Raw genomic sequence first — 21,197 nt, 5'->3', positions numbered from 1 at the left:
AAGGGTTCCAGGAGGAGGGGCCAGGTCAGGTCAAGCTGGGCTGAGGCGCCTGCTGTGCGAGGCAGCACCTTGGTTTCATAGTGGGGAGGGGCCTAGGACAGCATAGGGAAGCACCTCACTATGTAGGGCAGGTAGGGGTGTTGGGGACATCCAGCTGGATGCAGCCCTGCACACCTCCATGGGAAGGAGCTGGCCAGGGCCTCCCAGGGTGGTGGGTGGGGAGAGAAGGGCCAGCCAAAATGGCTGCCGACCCCCAAACTCCAGGTGGGATGAGCTGGAGACTCCCCAGTTAGCTGCCACCTGCTCCCCTCCTCATAGCGGGCGGCGCTGGTCCTGGTGGTCCTCCTCATCGCCGGGGGCCTCTTCATGTTCACCTACAAGTCCACGCAGTTCAACATGGAGGGCTTTGCCTTGGTGCTGGGGGCCTCGTTCATCGGTGGCATTCGCTGGACCCTCACGCAGATTCTCCTGCAGAAGGCGGATCTTGGTGAGAGCAGGCCCGGCACCAGGGGGTGGAGGCCGGTGGCCAGGCTGACGGCTCACCATGTCCCCGTTCCGTAGGGCTCCAGAACCCCATCGACACCATGTTCCACCTGCAGCCACTCATGTTTCTCGGGCTCTTCCCTCTCTTTGCCATATTTGAAGGTAGGTTGGGCCGTCCACCTCGGGGCACTTCAGTACAGCAGGCCCCCAACCCCCTCTCTGAGCCCAGCTGCAGAGGACACAGAGATCAAGTGCGGCCTCCCCTGGCAGTGCCTGGTTTGTGTGTCTGAACAGACACTTAAACCAAATGGCTAGAATCCAGCATGATAAACGTTACGTAGAAAATGTATGAAACATAGTAGACGATAATGATAGTGCACGTGTCCAGCCCCGGAGGTAGGCCAGGGCTGTTCTAATCGTTTTACATATATCACCTCTTTTAATACTCCCCAAAACCCCATGGGGCAGTACTATTAATATCCTCATCTTGCAGGTGAAAGAAACTGAGGCAGAGAGAAGTAGAGATAACCTTGCTTCGGGTCCCATGACTCCTAAACGAGCCTGAGCTTGGATCCAGGAGCTGGCTCCAGAGTCCCTCCTCTTAACCATTCCGCTGTGTTCTGCCTCTTAGGAGGAGAGGGTCAGGTGTTGTCTCAGGGTGGTAGGGTGGAAAGGCAAGGGGGAAAGGCTTCCCAGACAGTGTATCTGGGAGGATGAATGGGACTTGGACAGGCTGATGGGGGGTAGGAGGGAGCATCCCAGGAAGTGGAAACAGGTTCAGAGGAATGGAGTGTGAGCTGGATTGCAGGAGTGTGTATTGGGGGGCCAGGGGGTACAGGGAGTCTGGGCAGGTGAGCAGTTCCCCTCCACTGTCATCTCCCAGAGAGAAGAGCGGGGAGCATTGTCTAGGCTGGGAGGCGTACCACATCCTCCTTCCTCTGATGTTTGGGATTAGGCTTTGTCCCCTGTCTGTGTATCCTTCCTCCCAGAGCCCCTTCTGTCCTCAGGGTCATTACAGAAAATCCTGTCCCGCATCCACTTAAGTTGCAAGCAGTGAAGCGTCTCGAACCTCTGAGAAAATTATTTGTGGCCCCGTTGTCCAGGAAACTTCTGTTCTGCAGCCTCATTTTCTCTCTTTTTACAATCTCTCCCCATTGCTTCATTGTGTCCCCGGTAAAAACGCCACACTCTCCCTCCCTCCCTGGGTGTTTACACCGCTCCCCATCTCTGCAAACCCTCCCCCGAAAGCCCCTGAAAGCCCCTGGCCGTCGTCGTCGTCACTTAGCAAAGCTGCATGGATTTAGCTCCTTTAATCTTTTCTGGTAAATTAATCCCCCAAGCGCCTTCATTACTTATGTTGCTTTCCCCGAGTCCCTTCCATTTGCCCATGCCTTTGCAGTACTGCTGAGCCCAGCACCAGACAAGATGTCCTACATTGGAGGCTGTTTGCCTGGGGTTGGGGGGGTGGGGTGGGGGCTGTCACTCTGTGTTTCTATGGTGCTTCCCTCCAAAAATCTCAGGGTCCTTAGCCAGCCTCCTGCCCCGCCCCCCCCAGGTGTGTCCTTTGTGCCTAGACTGGGCTCACCTCGCATCCTGTTAATACTCCCGGGGCCTTTCCTGAAGGGAGGGACCCAAGGAATCATCCTCCCAGATGGACAGTGTTGGAGGGTCAAGAACCCTCTGAGAGTCTAAGCAAGTTCGCTGCCTGGATGCCTGTGTGGGTGTCTGGAGCGGGGAGCCGTGGCTTTTGTTGAGTATTTATATGCAGTGTGTGTTTTTTTGAGAACTGTTCATCAGATTATACCATCTGTTTGAGAAACATTGGTCTAGTCCCAACCGGTTCATTCTATTAGTGGGGAAACTGCTCCCAAAAGGGGGCGTGTCTCGGCCAATTCCCACTGCTGTGTGATAGTCAGGCCTGGATGAAGATGAGTTTTGCCCCTGTTTATAGGTGGCCCGCCTGAAATTGAGAACAGAGGACTCCCCCGCAGCCTCCCCACCATTGCCCAGGGGCTGAAAGTCCTCACGTGATGCCTGCCCACCTCTCTTGGGCCCATTGGTTATCACAGCTGCCAAGGCCATAGGAAGTCCACCCTCACCATTCGGACCGCAGATGGGAGGGAAACACCATGTGGAAGAGCTGGGTGCTCCTGTGGGTTGTCTGTGTGGTGCCGTCCCCTGTACTTAGCGCAGGGGCTCCGAAGCCCTCCTACCACTCCCTGGGCTCTGGCAGCCGTCCTTGCTTCCTGGTTGACCCACGTCTCGGGCCGTCTGCCTGAGCTTCTCCCATCCTTGTTGTCTTAGGAAGTGTGCCCCGCGCCGGGGCAGTTCTCACCCGGCTGCGGGAGGGTGAGGCCGCCCGGCAGGCACACCCAGGACATGGTCGCCCCTGTCTCCCCCATTGCTTTCAGGTCTCCATTTGTCCACATCTGAGAAAATCTTCCGTTTCCAGGACACAGGGCTGCTCCTGCGGGTACTCGGGAGCCTCTTCCTTGGCGGGATTCTTGCCTTTGGTTTGGGTTTCTCCGAGTTCCTCCTGGTTTCCAGAACCTCCAGCCTTACTCTCTCCATTGCCGGCATTTTTAAGGTACAGACTCAGGTGACCCCGTCCTGTCTCAGAGAGGAGCCCCTGAGGGTGTTTCTCACCAGCAGCTCCTGCACCCCAGGGCCTATAGGGAAGAGAGGGAAGTACCTCATGAGGGCGCTCAGTGCCATGCTCTCATCTGTACACCCGCCCTCACTGCAGCCCTGTGAGGTGGGGATGGTCATGAGACATGAAGAGCTGCTCCTACCCAGGAAAACAGCTAGTGGCCGAGCTGGGGTGCAGAGCCAGGTCCGACTCCACTGGGCTTGGGACGCGTTTACATTTACTAGGAATGCCAACTCGTCCTGTGGCAGCGGCAGGGAGCCATGGATTGAGAAGCCCCCATTCAGACTCATCAGTAACAAGTTCTGTGATTGATTGGTGATGTCTGCCATGGGCACAGCCAGGGACAGTTAAGTCATTAGTGCTTGCCTGGCCTGCCTTTACTTCTCTGCCATGGGCACAGCCAGGGACAGTTAAGTCATTAGTGCCCTGTGCTTGCCTGGCCTGCCTTTACTTCTCCCTGGCAGCGTTCTTGCCTCTCCTCTTGTCACTTCCCTCCACCACACGCTGTGGGGGAGTTTGCTCTTTGATCCTGGAGCAGTGCTGCCTAAAAGCAGAAACGTAGGAGCTCCCCAAGGGTCTTCTGGTTGCCAACCAAATGATGAGGCAGAAGCCATGGTTCTCAGAATGAGTCATTTCACAGTGCCATTTGCAGCCATTGTGTGCGAAGAACCCCAGGACCAGTGCATGTCCCACAAAGCCCTGTATGACGCTGCATTCTCCCCCGGCAGCTGAGGGCTCCCCACAGCTGTACCTTCCGGAAGGGCTCTCCTTTATTCCTGTGGACACAGCTGCATTTGGTTGGTCTCCTTTTATCCTGGCAGTTCTGTGAAAGCATCTCCTTTGTTTCATCTCAGTAACACAAAGGAGGAAAGCATTACAGCAGGCCCCATGCAAGCTTCTCTTTGCCCTGCAGGCCAGCCGCCCTGGCCTGGGAGTTTGGGCGAGTCTGGCTCTCTCCTGTGGTTGTGCTTAGTGCCTGGCCCTCTTTGCAAAGGGGCCAACTCATCCCACCGATCACTTCCCCTTCCTGCTTCTCTGCCCGCAGGAAGTCTGCACTTTGCTGTTGGCAGCTCATCTGCTGGGCGACCAGATCAGCCTCCTGAACTGGCTGGGCTTCGCCCTCTGCCTCTCGGGAATATCCCTGCATGTCGCCCTCAAAGCCCTGCACTCCAGAGGTAACCTGAGCCCCTTTCCTACGCCTGCATTCAGAACATTCTCCCCATGACTCAGCTCCTCTGATTTCCTCTCAACCCAGCCCTTCCGGGAAGAGGCAAGTGGCCCTCGGCTTCCCCAAGTAGTTCCAATCTGCACCGTTCAGTTGCCTCTGCAGGGGCTGCTGCTCTCCTCAGCATGCTGGAGTCATCCCTAAGGGACTGGGGAGGGGGGCCCGGGTGACAGCACACACATCAGGGCACAAGACGCTGATTGGGGCTGTAACTGGTGTCTCTTCATCCCCAGGTGATGGCGACCCTAAACCCTCCAAGGGGCTGGGCTCCAACCCCGACCTGGAGCTGCTGCTCCGGAGCAGCCAGCCAGAGGAAGGGGATAATGAGGCGGCGGAGGAGGACTTTGTGGCCCAGGGATAGCAGCGACCAGCCCGGGGAGCAGCTTTGAAGCAGGCCGCTCCCAGTCTTCATGCTGACGGAGCTCAGGGACCAGGTGGTTTCTCACAGCAGCTGGGAGCAGCAGGCCAGCAGTGTCCACGCTGGGCCTCGGGTAGCACGGGACCCATGGTGGGGCCGAGTCGGAGAGTTGGTCCGACCCCGCTGTGCTGGAGTTGCAGCGGAGGAACGGAGGGCTGTTCTCAACTGCTTGCCAGGCTCTGGCTGCCAAGATCATGATTTCAGAGGCATCACAGGTGTCTAAGGGGCCCGGGCCTGGACTGCAGAGCAGTTGGGAAGGGGAGATGGAGAGCTGGGGGCTTACCACCTGGACAGCTCTTTGCTCAGAGAGCAGATCTATTTATAGTTTGGAAATAAAGGGTTTACAGTCCACTAGTCACTTCATGTTGCCTGGAGGGGTGGGGGCAGGGAGGGGCAGTTGGCCTGGCCTCTCCTTCCTCTGCCTGGGGAGTTTGGAAATAAAGGGTTTACAGTCCACTAGTCACTTTATGTTGCCTGGAGGGGTGGGGCAGGGAGGGGCAGTCGGCCTGGCCTCTCCTTCCTCTGCCTGGGCCCTCGCAGGTGACTGGCCAGACCCCAGCCTTCCCATCACGTGTACTCCTGCTTGAGCCCAGGACCCTCTCGGGGCCCAAGCACACCTGCAGGCAGAAAAGTGAATATGCGCTGAGCACCGTATTCTGGGGACCTTAAAGCTTTCACAGCCTGACTGTCACTTATCACCCATGACCTGAACCAAGTTACTTCACCTCTCTGTGAAATGGGGGTAATAATTGTCTCAGAGTTGTTCTGAAGATTGGAAACAGTTTAAATATTATATTAGTGTTTATTTTGAAAATCCTTTCAACAACCGTGGATCCAAGTCCCTAAATGAGTGGCCGACGTACGGTTCACAGCACCAGTGTTTGTCCGTGAAACACATGTGGACGGGGTGATGGGCCTCCAGGCCTTCCCATCACCTGCCCTGGACGAGTCACACAGACTGCTGTCTTTATCAAGTGGGGAGGGAAGAGACAAGCACCCGGCTCTGATGTGCTCTGGTTCTGAGGCCTGGCCTGCTCCTGGGAGCCGGTTCCCCTGGATTGGGAGGGATTGCTGGCCACGGGGTGACATCCTCCCAAGCACAAGTGCTTGTGGGCCTTCACAGCAGGTGGCGCCATCGCACCACGAGGTGACGCCAGCACTGGGAGAACCACCACCACCCCCCCAGCCCAGGCAGGAGGGTATGGGGGTCTGCGCAGGGCAGCCTGTTGGGAACTGTTCTGATAGATTGGAGCCATGAGAGCCCCTTTTAAGCCTAGGAGAACGTTGGTGTTTGAGGAATGGGACCGGCAAACTTTGGAAAGGGCTAGATAGTAAATATTTCCCATTTGGGGACCATCTGGTCTCTGTTGCAGCCTCTCAAGTCTGCCGATGTAGCAGGACAGCCGCCATAGACAGATCCAGAAACAAACGGGCAGGCTGTGTTCCAGTGGAACCTTATTTACAGGAATAGGACTCGGCGTGTTGGCTGCAGTTTGCCAACTCCTGCTGAAGAAGAAACCTTAAGAATTGTTGAGTCCCACCCACTCCCAGTCCACGGAGGCAGGGGGTAGGTGCCGTGACTAGTCTGAGGTCCTCAGAGCCTCCCGGCTCGAGTTGAGCTTCACTGCAGACTTCTCCCGTTCGTGGAGGTGTGACACGAAGGTGCCTTATCTGGTTCCTGCACCTCTGCTCCCCTGGATTCTGCAAGCTCAGGCCAGGATTAAAGGAAGCTCATGTTCCACGAGAGATGATGTGGGGCGAGCTAGCAAAACGGAGGGACCAGGACCCCTCCCTCCTGCCTCTGCTTGGGAGGCGGGTTGGGATGCAGGATGCTTGGGCTGCAGAGAGCCTGCCAGAATCCCCTGGCTTAGGTGGGTGAGAGCTTCCTGCCTGCCCCTCCCCACACCGTCCCCCTCTTCCCACACAGGGAGCAAAAGCTGCTGTCTGGTGCAGTAATTACAGGGTGCAGAGCAGGGGCCGGTGCTGTGCCGCCTGCATGTTAGGTTCAGTGACAGCCCCTCACTTAGCAGCAATTACCAGCTGATCCTAGAGGAGGGCTCCCTCCCTGTGCCCCTCCCCGCTTCCTGCCAGCCCTATTGCCTGGCCTTCCAGGCCAGACCCTATTCGCCTTCAGCTTGGAGCCCTAGAAGCACCCATGCTGTCTGCAGCCATTGCATCTCAGGGTTGCATTGTTGCCATGGTAACTCAGTGCTTGCACAGGTTTCAGGAAGCTCAGGCTGTGACTTGTCTCCAAGGCTGTGCTGTCTGTCCCCAGGAAGCCTACAGCTCCAGGGCTTCTGCAGAGGAGGGAGGAGGGAATGTGGGCTGACCGGCAGGTTCGAGTTTTAAGTGCTTACATGCCCACCGTCTCTCCCGGGAGCCTACCACGGAAGGAAGGTTATTGCCCCCAATATATGAGGATGTCTGTAGCTGAGGTCGTGGTGGGATGAGAACGAGCTGGAGCTCGCCCGTGGGAGAAACCCGCGACGGCAGGCAGGGCCTGGAGTGCCTTCATCTTCATTCTGGTACCCTTCTCCGCTGTGAGGGCGCAGGGCATCACCTCCATCTGTTTCTGCTCCATTCTTCTGAGGGGGAAAAAAAAAGGAAACTCCCCGTGGCCTGAGAGTAGAGTTACACAGAACCAAGAGAACAGCCTGTGATGCTTGCCACAGCTTGCTGCATCCTGGACTACTGATGGGCTGGGTTGGGTCCCCAGTGTGCAGAGAACTGAGGGTGGGGATGCAGATCATCCATTTGGGTTGATGGCATCCCGGGAGTGCTGATCCCATGCCAGATACTGAGCTGAATTTGGGATAGACAGTCCTTGGAGAGATGGCAAATGGGGCCATCCTTCTTCCCAGCCCAGGGAGGTGTTGAGGCAGGGGACCAGCGAAACGGGGAGAACAGAATGGACCGGTCACTGGGCACCTTCGAGGTCACTGGGCATCCTGCTGGTGGGGCTGTGCCTTTCTCCGGGATGTCTGACTATTTAATCCCTAAATCCCAGTGCAGTAGGAATTGACTGTACCCATTTCACAGCTGTGGAAACTAAGCTCACAGAGGTTAAGCATGATGGTGGCTGAGAACGCACCTCAGAGACTCCACCAGACCTGGATTCACACCTCTGCCCTGTGACAGCGGTGTGTCTTGGGCATGTTGCTGATCTCCTCTGAGCCTGTTTCCTTGTCTATGAAGCAGGAACCCTAATACCTCCTAATGAAGCTGTTGTGAAGATGAAATGTCTTAAACGGCAGCACAGTGCTGGGCACATAGGAATAGCCACTTAGTAAAGGTCAGCAACGAGGAGGTGACATAACTTGCCCATGTGACAGAGCAAGTGAGAGGAGGAGCAAGCACGGAATGCTGCCTGCTCCAGTGCCTGGCCCAGCGGAGGCCTGAATAGATACTTGTTCTGTGAAGGAATTTCCAACAGTGGGAATTGGGATTTTTTGAGTCCCGGGGACCGTCCTAACTTCTAAATGATTTGTCCTGCAAGGACAGGACAAGCTGTTCCCCACCTCCACCACCCATTTCCGCCAGCCCCTGGCCCCGCAGCCGTCCTGAGCCCTCACCCTGACATGAGTCAGGCCCCTTGGCCCCTGCTTGGCAGTACCCAGTTAGCTTGACTCCTGGTCCCATGGTTATCTGCAGTTTCATTGGCAACTAGTGCCTTTCCCAGGAACAGACCCACAGCCTTGGTTCTGCTGGCATCCTGCTGGTGGGGCTGTGCCTTTCTCCGGGATGTCTGATGAGAACTCTCCTGCTGCGACAGCAGAGGGACCAAAGAGAGAACCAGGGGAAAGTGCATTGCAATGCATTTAATAAATTCTAGAGCAGCGGTCGCCAACCTTTCGGACCTCACAGACCACCAGTGAGGTGGCGACTACTGTTCTAGAGCGTGGACAACGCGCCCTGCCCAGTGAGAGCTACTGGAGACGTGGGAGTCATTACGACGCTGCCGCTGCCATTGTCCGCAGGCAGCTTCTGCGGGACCTTTTAACCAGTGGGTTTCCTGGAAGCGGACTCAGGAGATTAGGGTGCAGGATGTCATTTAGGAAACGGTCTTGGGAAAAACATGTGGAAGGGAGTAGAAGGATGCAGGTTTTGGGAGCAGGAGAAGCTGAGTCCCCACAAAGGGCTCAGGACCCCACAAGGAGCCCTGGAGCTGAGCCAACCCTTCAGACTTGTCCCAAGGTGGGCTGCGGCCTGTGCATTTCCACTCTGATCTGCCATTGGAGGTGGACCTACCCCCGGCAGGAGCTGTGACTTTGGCTGAGGCTGTTTTCTTCCAATGAGAATTTCGCTGAGGACCGACTCCCAGTCCCACTGCAGCAGGGGAACCACTCATTCCCAAAGGGGATCGGAACAGCTCATCACAGCCTCCACCACACCCAGGGCCACGGGTTGGCTTCACAGATGACCAGGGGTCCCTGAAGCAGGGTAGAAACCACACCTGACATGAACGTGCATGTGTGCATTTTCGGGGGAAGAGTGCCTTTGACCCCCCAAAAGATTAAGAACCACCGGTCTAGGGAAAGTCAGGCTTATCCACAGCTTAAAAACCACATGATCACGGATGAGCCCTATAGGTGCTCAGTATAGACGATGGATGGATGATGAGTGGATGGATGGACAGACATCATAGAATTATTGGGAGACGGACTGCAGAGCTTGTGCGGAGAAACCAATTCTGCCTCGGGCAGGAGAGCAGAGATTTTCAGGAGGAGCTGACCATTTTGAACTGAGTCTTGAAGACTGAATGAGCGTTGCCAAGCAGGCATAAGGGTAAAGCATACCAGGCGGGGAGGGGGGGGGGATGAGGAGGGGAAGGACAGAGGCACGAGGATGGTGTGTTGGGTACTGTACTAGGAGTTAGTCCATCTGGGTAAGAGGAGGGAGTAAAGCCCCCAGGTCCCCCCGGAGGTACCCTGATAGGAATTGTCCTCCCAAGTTGCTCTCAAGCAAGCAGGTACCTCTCCCCCCACCCCCAACACTCAGCGGGGGCCAGTACCTCTGGGTGGGGGAGGGGAGGTCTTAAAGGTAATAGCGCACCAGTGACAGCATCAGCTCACTCCTGCAGCCCACCCCTGGGAACTCGGTGGTACTGGCTGGCCCACTTTCCAGGTGACAAACAGGAGCCTCTAGACAACTTCCCAAGGTCACTCACCTCACTAGCTCCCAAGAGCAGCGGGAGCCCTCCCCGGGGCTCACCCCCACTCCCCACCCCAGTGCCCCGCACAGGGCACAGGGCTGTTTGGGATGCCAGCTCTCCACCCTCCTCGGATCGGGCTTCTCTGGTTACGGGCATAAGAGTGTCCCCCTGTGGTGGCCGAGGGGCGGCAGGGGCAGCATCCCGCGGGCCCTATTTTGCTCTGGGAGGAATCCCCCCTGAGCCAGAGCCTCGTCCTGTGGCAGGGCTGCCCCATGAATTAAACATGCCCCCGTGGTTAACTCAGTAATGCTTTTATTAATAGTTAATTACTCAGTGCGCACTAGGGAAATGAGACTCACTCAGGCCTCGTAAATTAAGACAGTGATCTCGTGAAAAAGCCAATGGGAGTTCATTACCCAGCCCCTCCCATCGCTGTACCTCTGGGTTTGCCATTTAGCGGCGCTAAAGGAGATGCAGGGGTGAGGGGTGTGGGGACAGGGACCTTCCCAGGGTGGAGCTGGGATGTGGACAGTGAACATCACCAGTTTCCTGGAAGAGGAAGGCCGGAGGGGCAGGGCGGAAGTGTCCGCTGGAGATGTTATTCCTGCAGCTGGTCATCAGACTGTGTTCCTCATCACTTCTGGGGACTCGGCACAGCCTCCAGGGAGTCCCCTACAGGGCAAGGCCACCTGGCTCAGGTGTGGGGCTCCCTCCTGCGGCCCAGGGGACAGGAGCACCCCCTCCCCTGTGGTGGCCTTCCTCATTTCACAGTGCGGGGACGGATGTCCCCTCCTCGGCTTTTGTTGTGGTTGAAGCCAGTTTCCCATCCTGCGTTTGCCGCTGAGCTGGAAAAGGGGCCGTTCTAACCTGGTTTGGTTTTTCTAAACGTAACTTCCTCCCACGTTTTGTTTCCCAGAAGACAGGAGCCCCTTGTTCATCGTCCTGGGACACCAGAGCCAACACCTGCTTCGAACCTACCATGTGCCAGGACCTGGCCCTCTGGCTCATGCTCCTTAGCTCCGATTCTTAGCTGTGTGACTTTGGGCCAGCAACTGCACGCCTGGGCCCATTTCCTCGTCTGGAATTAGAGAGAACAGCAATACCTCTGTGCGGAGTTACTGCGATGATTAAACAAAGTAATACACGTCAAGTACTGGGTACACCGCCCACCACAAATTCTCCCTAAGTGGCAGCTATTATGATCTTCACACCATGCTGCCATTTTACAGGTAAGCAAAGTGAGGTTTTAGGTGCATTCTGTTGCCTAAGGACACATAGCCCAGAACTCCATGTTGCCAAAGCTCATCACTTCCTCCTAAGGGGGCAAAGTGGGGGGGTGGGGGGTGGTAATCGCCCTTAGAAGAGCACATTGACCAAGTCCGGACCCAGGAAAGATCTGCCCTCTGTGCCCAGGCCCCAGCCCCACCCAGGCAGCCTGGTGGGCAACGCCAGCGTGCACAGGCTCTGCAGTCAGCCTGACCGAGTCCAAACCCTGCCACACCCCCTACCCGTCACAGGGACCCAGAGCCTCAGCTTCCTCTTCTGACAGTGGGCTCCCGATTACACCTACCTCCTCGCGCAATCGAAGGATTTCTGTTTGAAAGTGCCTAACATCTGGTAGCCTTGTTTCAGAACTCTGCACCTGGTTTCTTTATATGTAACCCGGGGATCACAAAAAGCCTCGCGCGCTGGGCTGCTGGAGCCCCGCGGAGATAATGGGCATCACTCAGCCTGGCAAGCAGGGACCTGGAAACTGGCGAGCAGCAGGTGTTCCTGGTCAAGGCCCCTCCAAGGGCAGGGATGTCGGGGAGCCTGGGGGGGGGGGGTTGAATGCTGTCCCCGGTGGATGCAATGACCCTGGAGGAGGGCTCTCCTGGGTCAGGTGATGAGGAGGGTTGGGGACAGAGCACCTTCAGAAACCCACACTGGCCACCAGGTGCTTTGCAGGTGGAGGTCAGCCTCTCTGCTGTGACCCCCCCTCTCCCCACAAGCTGCCAGAGCCACATGTAGGCGAGGAGTCCTGGGCGGGAGATTGAAGCCTCCCCGGGAGAGAGTGCGGCTCTGGGTTCATATATAATATGTAACGTCAGATTTAAATGTCACTGCTGCAGGCGGCTGACCCGGGTCCCCACACAATGGGCCGCGAGGGGCGCCTCCGCTGCCTCTTCATCTTCCTGGCAGTTGCTGACCAAAAGAAGGGAGATTTGGTTCCTTAAAAAACTAAACAGTGTTGAGCACTCTGGTGTTGCCTGGGCAACAGCTGAGGGGGAGAGAGAAGCATCTTATTGTTTAAAGTTATTCTTGTTCCATTTCAAAGGCCTGTTCTGAAAAGGACTGCATTGTCCAAGCAGCCCGGCTGGTCCTCTCTCTCCTCTGGCCTGCTGTGCGTTCCCAGTCCTGCTTCCCCTCAGCCCTCAGCCCAGCCCCAGGCAGTGGGGATGGTCACAGCCGTGCTGGACAACTGGGCACCAGAGACTAGTTCCTTCCTGTGCTCTCTGCTTTCTCCCCCAGGCCCAGAAGGGCTCACGCCGCATGGAGCATCCGAGTTCCCCGGGCCTGGGCTGCTTTTCCAGCTCCCCGCCCCCCCCCCCTCACATGGCCATATGCACAGGAGTGTGGCTCAGTGACTTAGGGGTCGGCTCACAGAAGTGCCTGATCCTGGAGGGCCACGGGGTCAGCCATATAACAGAGGTGGGCATCTTGGTTCTGAAGCCCAGCCAGGAGTGAGATGAAGGTGGTCATGGTCATTGCTTGGGGGAAGCCAAGTGGTACCTTGTGTCCCTCTGCCCCTTATGTGCCATTGCATTGGAATTGCTAACTCATTCCTTTTCCCCATGAGACTGTCAACCCCCCAACAGCAGGCTGTGTCTATTCATCCCTGTGCATTCTTGTAAACTGCCTCAAATCCTTTCAGGAGCAAGGCAAATTCTGAAAATCCAGATGAGATGTACATATATTTTTAATTAAAAAATGTTTAGTGAGTACATATGCATGATACAAAATTCAGAAGGTTTTAAAGGAATAAATATCCACGACTTCTGATACCCATTTTCCCTCTGGGGGATAGTCATGGTTTCCAGCTTTCAATGTATCCTTCCAGAGATATTCTGTTCAGATAGAGGCAAATGGGTTTCTTTATATGTAACCCGGGAAATACATTATTCACATGCCTAGCTCTTGTGTCTAGCACAGGGTCCAGCACATAGTAGATACTTTATAAAACTTTGTCAGATAGATGGATGCACAAACAAACAGGTTGGATGGATAGGTGGATGGTGGATGAGTGGGTGGGTGGATGGATGAATGGTGGATGGACAGATGGATGGGTAGTTAGATGGATAAATGGATGAATGAATGATTGGATAGATGGATGGATGCAGGATTGATGGATGGATGGGTGGATGAGTAGGTGGATGGATGGATAGATGAAGGGGTGGATGGATGGATGGTGGCTGGATAGATGGGTGAATGGATGGTTGGATGAATGATGGATGGATGGGAGATAGATGGATGAATGGGTGAATGAGTGAGTGAATGGATGGATGGATGCATGGATGGGTAGATGGATGGGTGGATGGAGGACTGGGTGGGCAGGTAGGTGGATAGGTACAGCTCTTTTTTCCCCCCAGATGTCTGTGTTCCCCAATAAGAAGTTCCTTCAGAGAAAGATGGCAGATCCAGCATTAGACATGTTGAATCTCAAGGAGTGAATGGATGGATGGATGGATGGATGGGTAGATGGATGGATGGATGGATGGAGGGCTGGGTGGGCAGGTAGGTGGATAGGTACAGCTCTTTTTTCCCCCCAGATGTCTGTGTTCCCCAATAAGAAGTTCCTTCAGAGAAAGATGGCAGATCCAGCATTAGACATGTTGAATCTCAAGGGTCTATGTTATTCAGATGGAGACATTCAATAAGCAGCTGAATTGTGGTTTTATCAGGTAAGAGTTTTATTCTGCTGCTAACAGAAACCCAACTACAATGGCTTGAATCCATTTTCTTTTTCTCAGGATGAGAAGTTCTAATAGAGGTATAGCCCCCAAGGATATCAGGGTTGAGGTCACTGTGATGCCCTTGATCTTTCCCTCATGGTCTCAAAAGAGGTTTTGGGGGAAGGAGCCTCATCATCAAGTCTGTGTTCTAGGGAGGAAGAAAGAAGAAGAAGAGAGGCTGTAGGGTGAGTCAACCTCCTATAGAAAGCCTGTTCCTGGAAGTCCCACCCAGTGACTTTTAATTATATCTCCCTGGCAACTCCTAGATGCAAAGGGGACTGGGATATGTGGCTTTTAAAAAAATATATATTTTATTGATTTTTTACAGAGAGGAAGGGAGAAGGATAGAGAGTTAGAAACATCGATGAGAGAGAAGCATCGATCAGCTGCCTCCTGCACACCCCCTACTGGGGATGTGCCCGAAACCAAGGTACATGCCCTTGATTGGAATCGAACCTAGGACCCTTTAGTCCCCAGGCCGACGCTCTATTCAGTGAGCCAAACCAGCCAGGGCATGGGATATGTGGCTTTTGAGGTGTGGACATTATTCCCAGATAATATTGGGGATCTATTATATTAGTAAGGAGGAAAGAGGAACTGGGTAGAGTCAGCAACTAGCAGCCTCTGCTACCTGAGTGGAGAGTCAGAGGAGAGTTCTGGGCCTGAGGATGGACACAGCAGGAAGGTGCACCCAGGGAAGAGCATATGCTAAGGCACAGAGGTGTGAAAGCTCCGGTGCGTCCGCATCACATTCCGGCTAAGTCCTGTTGGCTCCAGCTTCTAAACTTCTCCAGAAAGGAACCACTTCTCCCCTCCTGCCCTGGTCCAAGCCACCATGATCTTCACCTGGATCAGAGCAGCAGCCTTGTACATGGTCTCCCTGCTCCCTCTGGCCCACTGCCCAGTGCCCGGTTCTCTGTCCAACATTTACAGTGACTCCTGATCCATACATTGGAGACTGGCTCCCTGCTCAACACCCTACAGTAGCTTCCATCTCACTCCGAATGAGACCCCAAGCCCTCACCAAGGCCTGCAAGGGGTTACTTGACGTAACCCCTGCTTCCTCTCCTGTAGACGGCTGGAATGGCACCAGGTGTCTGGCCCTTGGGGTCAGACCAAACCTGGGTTCAGCAACCTCAGTACTTGGGTTCTGGCAAGGAAAGAATTCAGAGTCTAGACCCAAACTGTAAGAGAACATTTATTGGGTAAATTACAGAGGTAGAAAAAGTAAGTCCTAGAAGAAATGGTCTTAGCAAACAAGTTCTAGACGTAGAGGAAGGGCCCTTGGAGCTGGGGAGTGAGGAAGCTAATGGTAAGTGCCTGGGGCAGGGAAGGGGAAGTCGAAGGCACAGGTGTGCTCCCAAGAGGGAGAGGCACTGGGTCCTCCCCCTAAGGGTTTTAAGGGTGGAGATTTTAGGGGAGGTCCCAGGGGGAGGTCTCCATAGAATATTCAGCAGCTTTCCAGGAGTGTCCTTTCAGAGTTGTGGTCTCCCCTGATTGATTGGTCAGCACCGGGGCAGGGGTCATTATTCAATGCAGCTGGTCCTGAGTCTGGTTTTGTTGTTTTTCTGGGCTTGGAACTGAAATACAACTGAGGCCTAGAAGTTATCTCTAGGGAGGAAGGGTCAGGAGAGTCACCCTGGGGGTGAGGTCCCACCTACAATTGATTGTCCGTTGCTAGGCACCTGGGGCTTTCCACCCAGGTGACCTTCTGTACCTGGCCCATCGTCCTTGCTCTGCTCACGTCGGTCTAACTGCCTACAACTCCTCTGTCTCCCCCGTTGGTCACTTCACTCCAGCCATGCTGCCTCTGGCTGCTTCCCACGCCACTAGCTGTTCACACGCCCAGAGTGAACATCATTCAGAAGCTTCACGTGGAGGCTCCTCTGCCTCCTCCAGGTCAAATATCACCTCCCGGGAAAGGTCGCCTGACCATTCTACCCAGCCCCCTCCTCGCCATCACTCTCTTCTCCAGGATTTAACCCATTTGGGACCACAGGCTCCTAGGCCTCTGGTGAAGCCAAGAGACCCCTTCCCAGATTCGGGGAAGAAAATATGTAGAATTACAAAGGAAATCAATTATATTGAAATACAGTTTTCAAAACATTTGCAAAACAAATGTGTGATGTAGTGCTACAGTGCTTCTTTATTAATGCATTAAATAACCAGATCCGGAGGCAGCTCTAGTAACCACCACAATTTTGAAGCAATGATGAGTGTCAGTGGTATTTTGAAACATCCACAACTCTAACGTGATAGGAGGTATCTGATTTCTGCTGGCGACAGTCACAGGCATTGCTAATACGACCAAGGTGTGTGGCCAACATTTATCATTGGAGAGAAACGCTGTATTTCAGTTAAAGGTTAATGTAACAAAAAGCTAATTTCCTCCCCCACCCCCCACCCCCCCACACCTAACTTCACCAACTCCGTGAATTCTGTCTATGGATCCCTTGGGGGGAGTCTGGGTTGTTGTGTATTTTTTAAGTCTCTTTCTTTGCTTGACATTACACATTTATTTGTTAACTTGCTTACTGTCAGTGTCTCCCAGGAGAGTAGAGATTGGATCTGTTCTGCTCGCTGCTGTCTCTTCAGTACCTAGAACACTGCCAGACACATGAGTGATCAATAAATATTTTTTCTTTTTTAAATGAACAAGCAAGAGAGATAAGGCTGGAGAGACAGGGAGGCTGGAGCTAGATGTGAAGGGCCTTGAATGTCACACTCAGGAGTGTGGCTGGGACCCCGGGAGGGGAGATGGGCCCTGGGCAGGTCACTGTCCCCAGGGCAGCCAGGCTGACAGGATGACAGGGAGGTGAGTGGACTGAGCCTGCCTTCGGAGGCAGCTTTCTGAGGGAGGCGCAGGCATAAACCACGTCAATCGTGAATGTCGGCAGCCACCTCACTCTCTGCTGGCCCGTCTCCTCCTTCCAGCCTCCCTGGGTGTTACACAGGGAGCTTGCAGAGGCCGGCCCAAAGCACTGTCTTCATTCTCCGGAGAGTCCCGGGCAGTAATGGTGTGCCAGGCAACAAGGGCAGGCCCGAGGCCTGAGGAGGCAGTGGGGGCTGGGAAGGGAAGGGAAGAGAAGGGGAGCCCCAAAGGCTCATGGCTCGCCTTGGGGACAGCGACCCGCTACCGCAGAGGGACTTGTGTGCCAGACCCTGAAGCCAAGGAGGAGACCAGTCCCCCCTCCCAGACTGAGCTGGCTATTTAGGGCCGTGGGTTCTACGGCGACCCAAGAACCCGGGGGAAGAGCAAACTTTTGGAATCAGACCGACTGGGTGGAATTCTGGAATGGCCACTTGCTCTTTAATCGCAGGCTCTCGTACAAATCACCTAGCGCTCCATGCCTCTCCACGTCTGTAAGTGCGGGTGCATGAGGATTCAATGGGGAACATCCTGGATCTAAAGCAGCCGACTCAATGTCAGGTGCGTGGTAGACAATCAACAAACAGTTGCCCTGTCACTGTTAACCTATAGCAGATGACTGGCCAACGGGGCCAGTAGTCCCTCTACTGCTAGCTGGCACTACTGTAATAATAATCCACTTGATCCCTTGGAGCGGGGAGTGGAAGCTGGTGGCACAGAAGCCAATAAGACCAGAGTGGAGAGAAAAAACAAGCTCTGGAGACAGCAGATTGGGTTCAAGCCCAGCTGTGTGACCTTGAGTCAGCCACCTCTCTGAACCCCAGGTCCAAAAACAAGGATGGTGCCTTCTTCCCCTAGTGCCCACGTCTGTCTGTGAGGATTATGGGACAGGAGCGATGTGTGAAAGGCCGCAGGGAGAGGGCCTGCCCCGAGGGCCACACGCACCACAGTGCCCGCGAGTACAGGATCACAGTCCCAGCCCGTGCAGCGGTTCACACGCTAGAGAGCCCTCCTTCACATCCATCATGCGTTGGAGCCTCACTCCAGCGCTTCAGGATGGACAGGGCTGCGTCTGATCCACATTTGACCACTGGACGCAAGAGCTCAGGTGGGGGTGGACTCACAGAGCTCTCTGCTCAGAGGCCACTCAGCCGTGAGATTCCGGGGGCTGGGAAGCCAGGTGGCTCAGTCGCTGTCTCTTTTCAGATCAGCCACTCGGGTGTGTATTCATTCAACATGGATTCCCCGAGCTGCGCCCCGGGATGCGGCAGTGACTGGGCAGACGCGACGCTGCTCTCGAGGAACTTGGAGCCTGGTGGCCTCAGGCTTCTTCCCACTCCATTGATCGCAGGAAGACCCATGTCTGCTCGTGGTGACAGCTCAGGAAGTGCCCCGCATGCAGGTTCCGGCTCCGTGCCCACCTGGGGCAGCAAGCAGGTCAGGAACAGAAGAGCTCTCTGCCCTTGGGGATAAATCACTAATAAACCCAGAGGTAGACACGAGGAGCCTAGCATGAACATGAAATCTAAAATGAAGGATTCTGTGGCCAGAAGCGTTCAGGAAAAGCCACTCTGAGAGTCAGGCCGCTTTGGCACATGCTACAGGCTCTCAGGAAAGCCAGGCAGGAAAGACCTGCCTCACCCGATGCTTCCCACACCTACTTGACCAAGTGAACCTTTACTTCAAGCCACACCTACTCACCTTGGACGAGGCCAGGGCAGTGGAAAGGACATAGTGCCTAGAGCCAGGGGCCTGGGTTCGAAGCCCAGTCTTAGATTTGATTTGCACGTGATAAACATTATAACCCAGAGGAGGGAAGTGACTTGCCCAAGGTCACTCAGCACCAGGCCCAGAGCCCAGGCCTTCGAGTTATTGTTAACGTGAGAGGCGTCCTGTGCTTCCCTCTGAGAGGCATAGCCTGACCCCCTTGCTGGGGGGGGGGGTTAGTTCGGGTCTCCTAGCCACACAGGGCCTTTGAGCACATTACAAAAGGCACCTCCTTCTCAGGGGTCAACACATCCCTTGTCAGGGCACGTGAGTTGGTAAAGCGTTCTGTGGGCTGGATTTCAGCCCCCAGTTGTCCCCTGGGCCAAGTATCCCATGGCAACCCTTGTTAGCCCATTTCTCCTCCTTCCCCCTCACCCCTTCCATCCCATTCTTCACCTGAGCCGCAGCTCCCTGCAGGGTCCCAGGTTGAGCTGCCATGGGAACCACCCAGTTGTTGGGCTGCATTTCCCAAGCCCCCAAGTGGCAGCGGCCAAAGGTGCTGACTCAGCAAACTTTAATTTATCTCACAGGCCAGGGGTGTGCGTGAAGCAATTAGTGAAATAATGGTTATGTCGCACTAAAAATTATTTATAGAGTCACCGTGCACACAGCTGTGATTAAATTAGACAACCAGGGGGACTTTAACTGCCAATGGAGCCGGCATCCAAGGCTCAGACTCCAGCTGGTTGGGGTGGGTGGGGTCACTTCTCCCCCTTCACTCACCGCCCCAGGCAGGCCAGCCCAGCCTGACTCAGGCAGGGATAAGGAGGGTCTGCATGGGCAGGGGTATGGGGAGTGGTCCCATCCCACGAACTCTGAGCTGTCAGGACCCTTAAGCATAGACAAGTCAGGGGCTGCACACATATCTGAGGCTTTGAAGCAGCTAAAACACCTTCAAATCAAGTCTTCCCCTGCCACTCAATGAGCAAAAGGGAAGTGGTCTGGGTGAATTAGACAAGATGATCCTGGAGCCCCATGGGCTTGGCAATGACCCCAACGGTGGACCCCGAGAGCCCAGAGCCACGCTGTAAACCGTAGATCAATCCAGCCTTCTTTTACAGGCGGCAAACTGAGGGCCAGAGATTTCGCCACTTTTGTCCCCCTGGCAGGTGTCAGGAGACCTTTGTTCCAGCCCTGGGTCAGGGGGAAGCCCTGGAGCCTTCTCTGGACCCAATGTATCCCCGGAGAGTTCGTTAGGGGGCGTCTACAGGAGTGAACAAATGTTTCTTGAGCACCTATTGCATACTCTTTCTATATTTATTGTCTTATTCATGTTTAGGTTTATATTTCTATTTAGCTCCTTAAAACATTACTGTAAGGTAAGTACTCCTGTTCCCATTTACAGATGGAGAATCTGAGGCTCAGAGAGGTTAAGGTATTTGCCCACAGCCACACAGCAGGTGAGGGCAGAGCCGTTTTCTACAGGCCCATCTGACTCCAACGATGGAGCATGGTGGTACTTTGGGCATTTTAGGGCACCTTCTGGGTGCCCCACATTGTGGGGGATGTGATGCTGAGAAATGATAATGGGGCTTCTTTCACACTGGACCCTACGCCAGACACTGGACATGCACCATCTCATTTCAGCAGCAACCCCTCAGGTACCCATGGGGAAGCAATCACAGAGCATTCCATGCATGGCTCCCAACCCCCAGCTTGTGAGTGAGTGTCAAGGGTTACGTCCTCAGCGGGTCTCCATCTTTCTCATGTGCAGGCGCCGCCCCCCAGGTAGGAGCCAGGTCCGAGCTACCTGAGTGATTCCAGGCTTCTCCCAGTGAGTGAGGAGGGGATTGGCAGCCCTGAGCGGTGGCGGCTGGGGGGGGAGTGTTGATGCCATTGGGAGGCCCTGACTCCCAGCCTGGCGCCAACCCAGGCCCCACATCTCGGCACTTCCATCCTCCCCCTCTGAGCTAAAGATGGTTTCTGACCATTTCCCAAGAGCTGTAGCCTTGGTCATCTTTTAACAGCCAGGGCCCTTTGCAGACCTCACTGGGCCTCTCTCCAAACAAGGCCCTGGAGGCTCGGAGCAGTGACTGACTGAGCAGGATTCTGAGGCCCCTCTCACCCACCCCCAGTGTCCCTCCGCCTCCTCTGTTCCAGCACTTTCCCTATGCCCCTCATCAGCTCCATTGCACCCGCAGCCGGCTCCCCTGCAATCACCCCCAAAGAGCGGCATGCAGCTCACTCTCCAGATGTCTGCTGCCCCGTGGATCTCCCCTCCCGCCCAGCCCCCCCGACCCCGCAGGAGGAGGGGTACTTGTGGGGAGGACATGGAATTGAGAATGCAGCTGAATGACCCTCTTGCTCCCATCTCTGGCCAGTCCCCCCAGGGAGTAACCTCTGACCCCACAGGATACCCGGCCCCCTGACTGTCCCCCTACCACTGCCCAATGTGGCTCCTCATCCAGGTCAGGGCCAGTGTCCACTCCCCTCTCCCTCTGGTCTGTCCTGTGTCCTGCTGCTGCCTCTGGCCACTTAGCATGCAGCCGGCTGTGTAGGCTGCAGCAACCAAATGAGATTAGCTTTCCCGCTAAGCAAGTCCCCACTCGCCACCACCCACGGCCCAGCGCTCAGGGCCTCAGGGCCGCCAGCTGTTTGCTGAGCTCCCACCGCAGGGAGGTCCCAGCCCTAGCCTTTCCCA

At 55.2% G+C, this 21,197-nt stretch overlaps 1 protein-coding gene and 1 long non-coding RNA gene across 9 annotated transcripts in view; both read left to right on the top strand.

Moving 5' to 3' along the window:
- The window catches only part of SLC35C2 (solute carrier family 35 (GDP-fucose transporter), member C2), an 11,072-nt gene extending 5,947 nt beyond the window's left edge, over positions 1-5,125 (top strand). The window contains exons 6-10 of one of the 7 annotated variants that reach the window (XR_001361284.1): positions 319-487; positions 562-645; positions 2,895-3,070; positions 4,179-4,308; positions 4,592-4,684. Coding sequence is in view for 6 of the 7 variants with exons in the window: in XM_014536361.1 (XP_014391847.1) it covers positions 319-487; positions 562-645; positions 2,895-3,070; positions 4,179-4,308; positions 4,592-4,719 (687 nt within the window). In the remaining variant the exon portion in view is untranslated. Of the gene's footprint in view, positions 1-318; positions 488-561; positions 646-2,894; positions 3,071-4,178; positions 4,309-4,591 lie in introns of all 7 variants that reach the window. The other 6 variants (XM_014536361.1, XM_014536359.1, XM_014536360.1 and 3 more) reach the window with 6 other exon arrangements.
- A 5,719-nt stretch (positions 5,126-10,844) lies between these two features.
- The window catches only part of LOC102262151, a 13,603-nt gene continuing 3,250 nt past the window's right edge, over positions 10,845-21,197 (top strand). The window contains exons 1-2 of one of the 2 annotated variants that reach the window (XR_001361286.1): positions 10,845-11,157; positions 17,484-18,226. This is a non-coding gene — a long non-coding RNA (uncharacterized LOC102262151). Of the gene's footprint in view, positions 11,158-17,483; positions 18,871-21,197 lie in introns of those variants that run through there. The other variant, XR_001361285.1, reaches the window with a different exon arrangement.

The sequence above is a fragment of the Myotis brandtii genome, unplaced genomic scaffold (assembly GCF_000412655.1).
Source record: "Myotis brandtii unplaced genomic scaffold, ASM41265v1 scaffold161, whole genome shotgun sequence".
Classification (NCBI taxonomy): Eukaryota; Metazoa; Chordata; class Mammalia; order Chiroptera; family Vespertilionidae; genus Myotis; species Myotis brandtii.
This window is presented reverse-complemented; position numbering and strand designations above follow the sequence as displayed.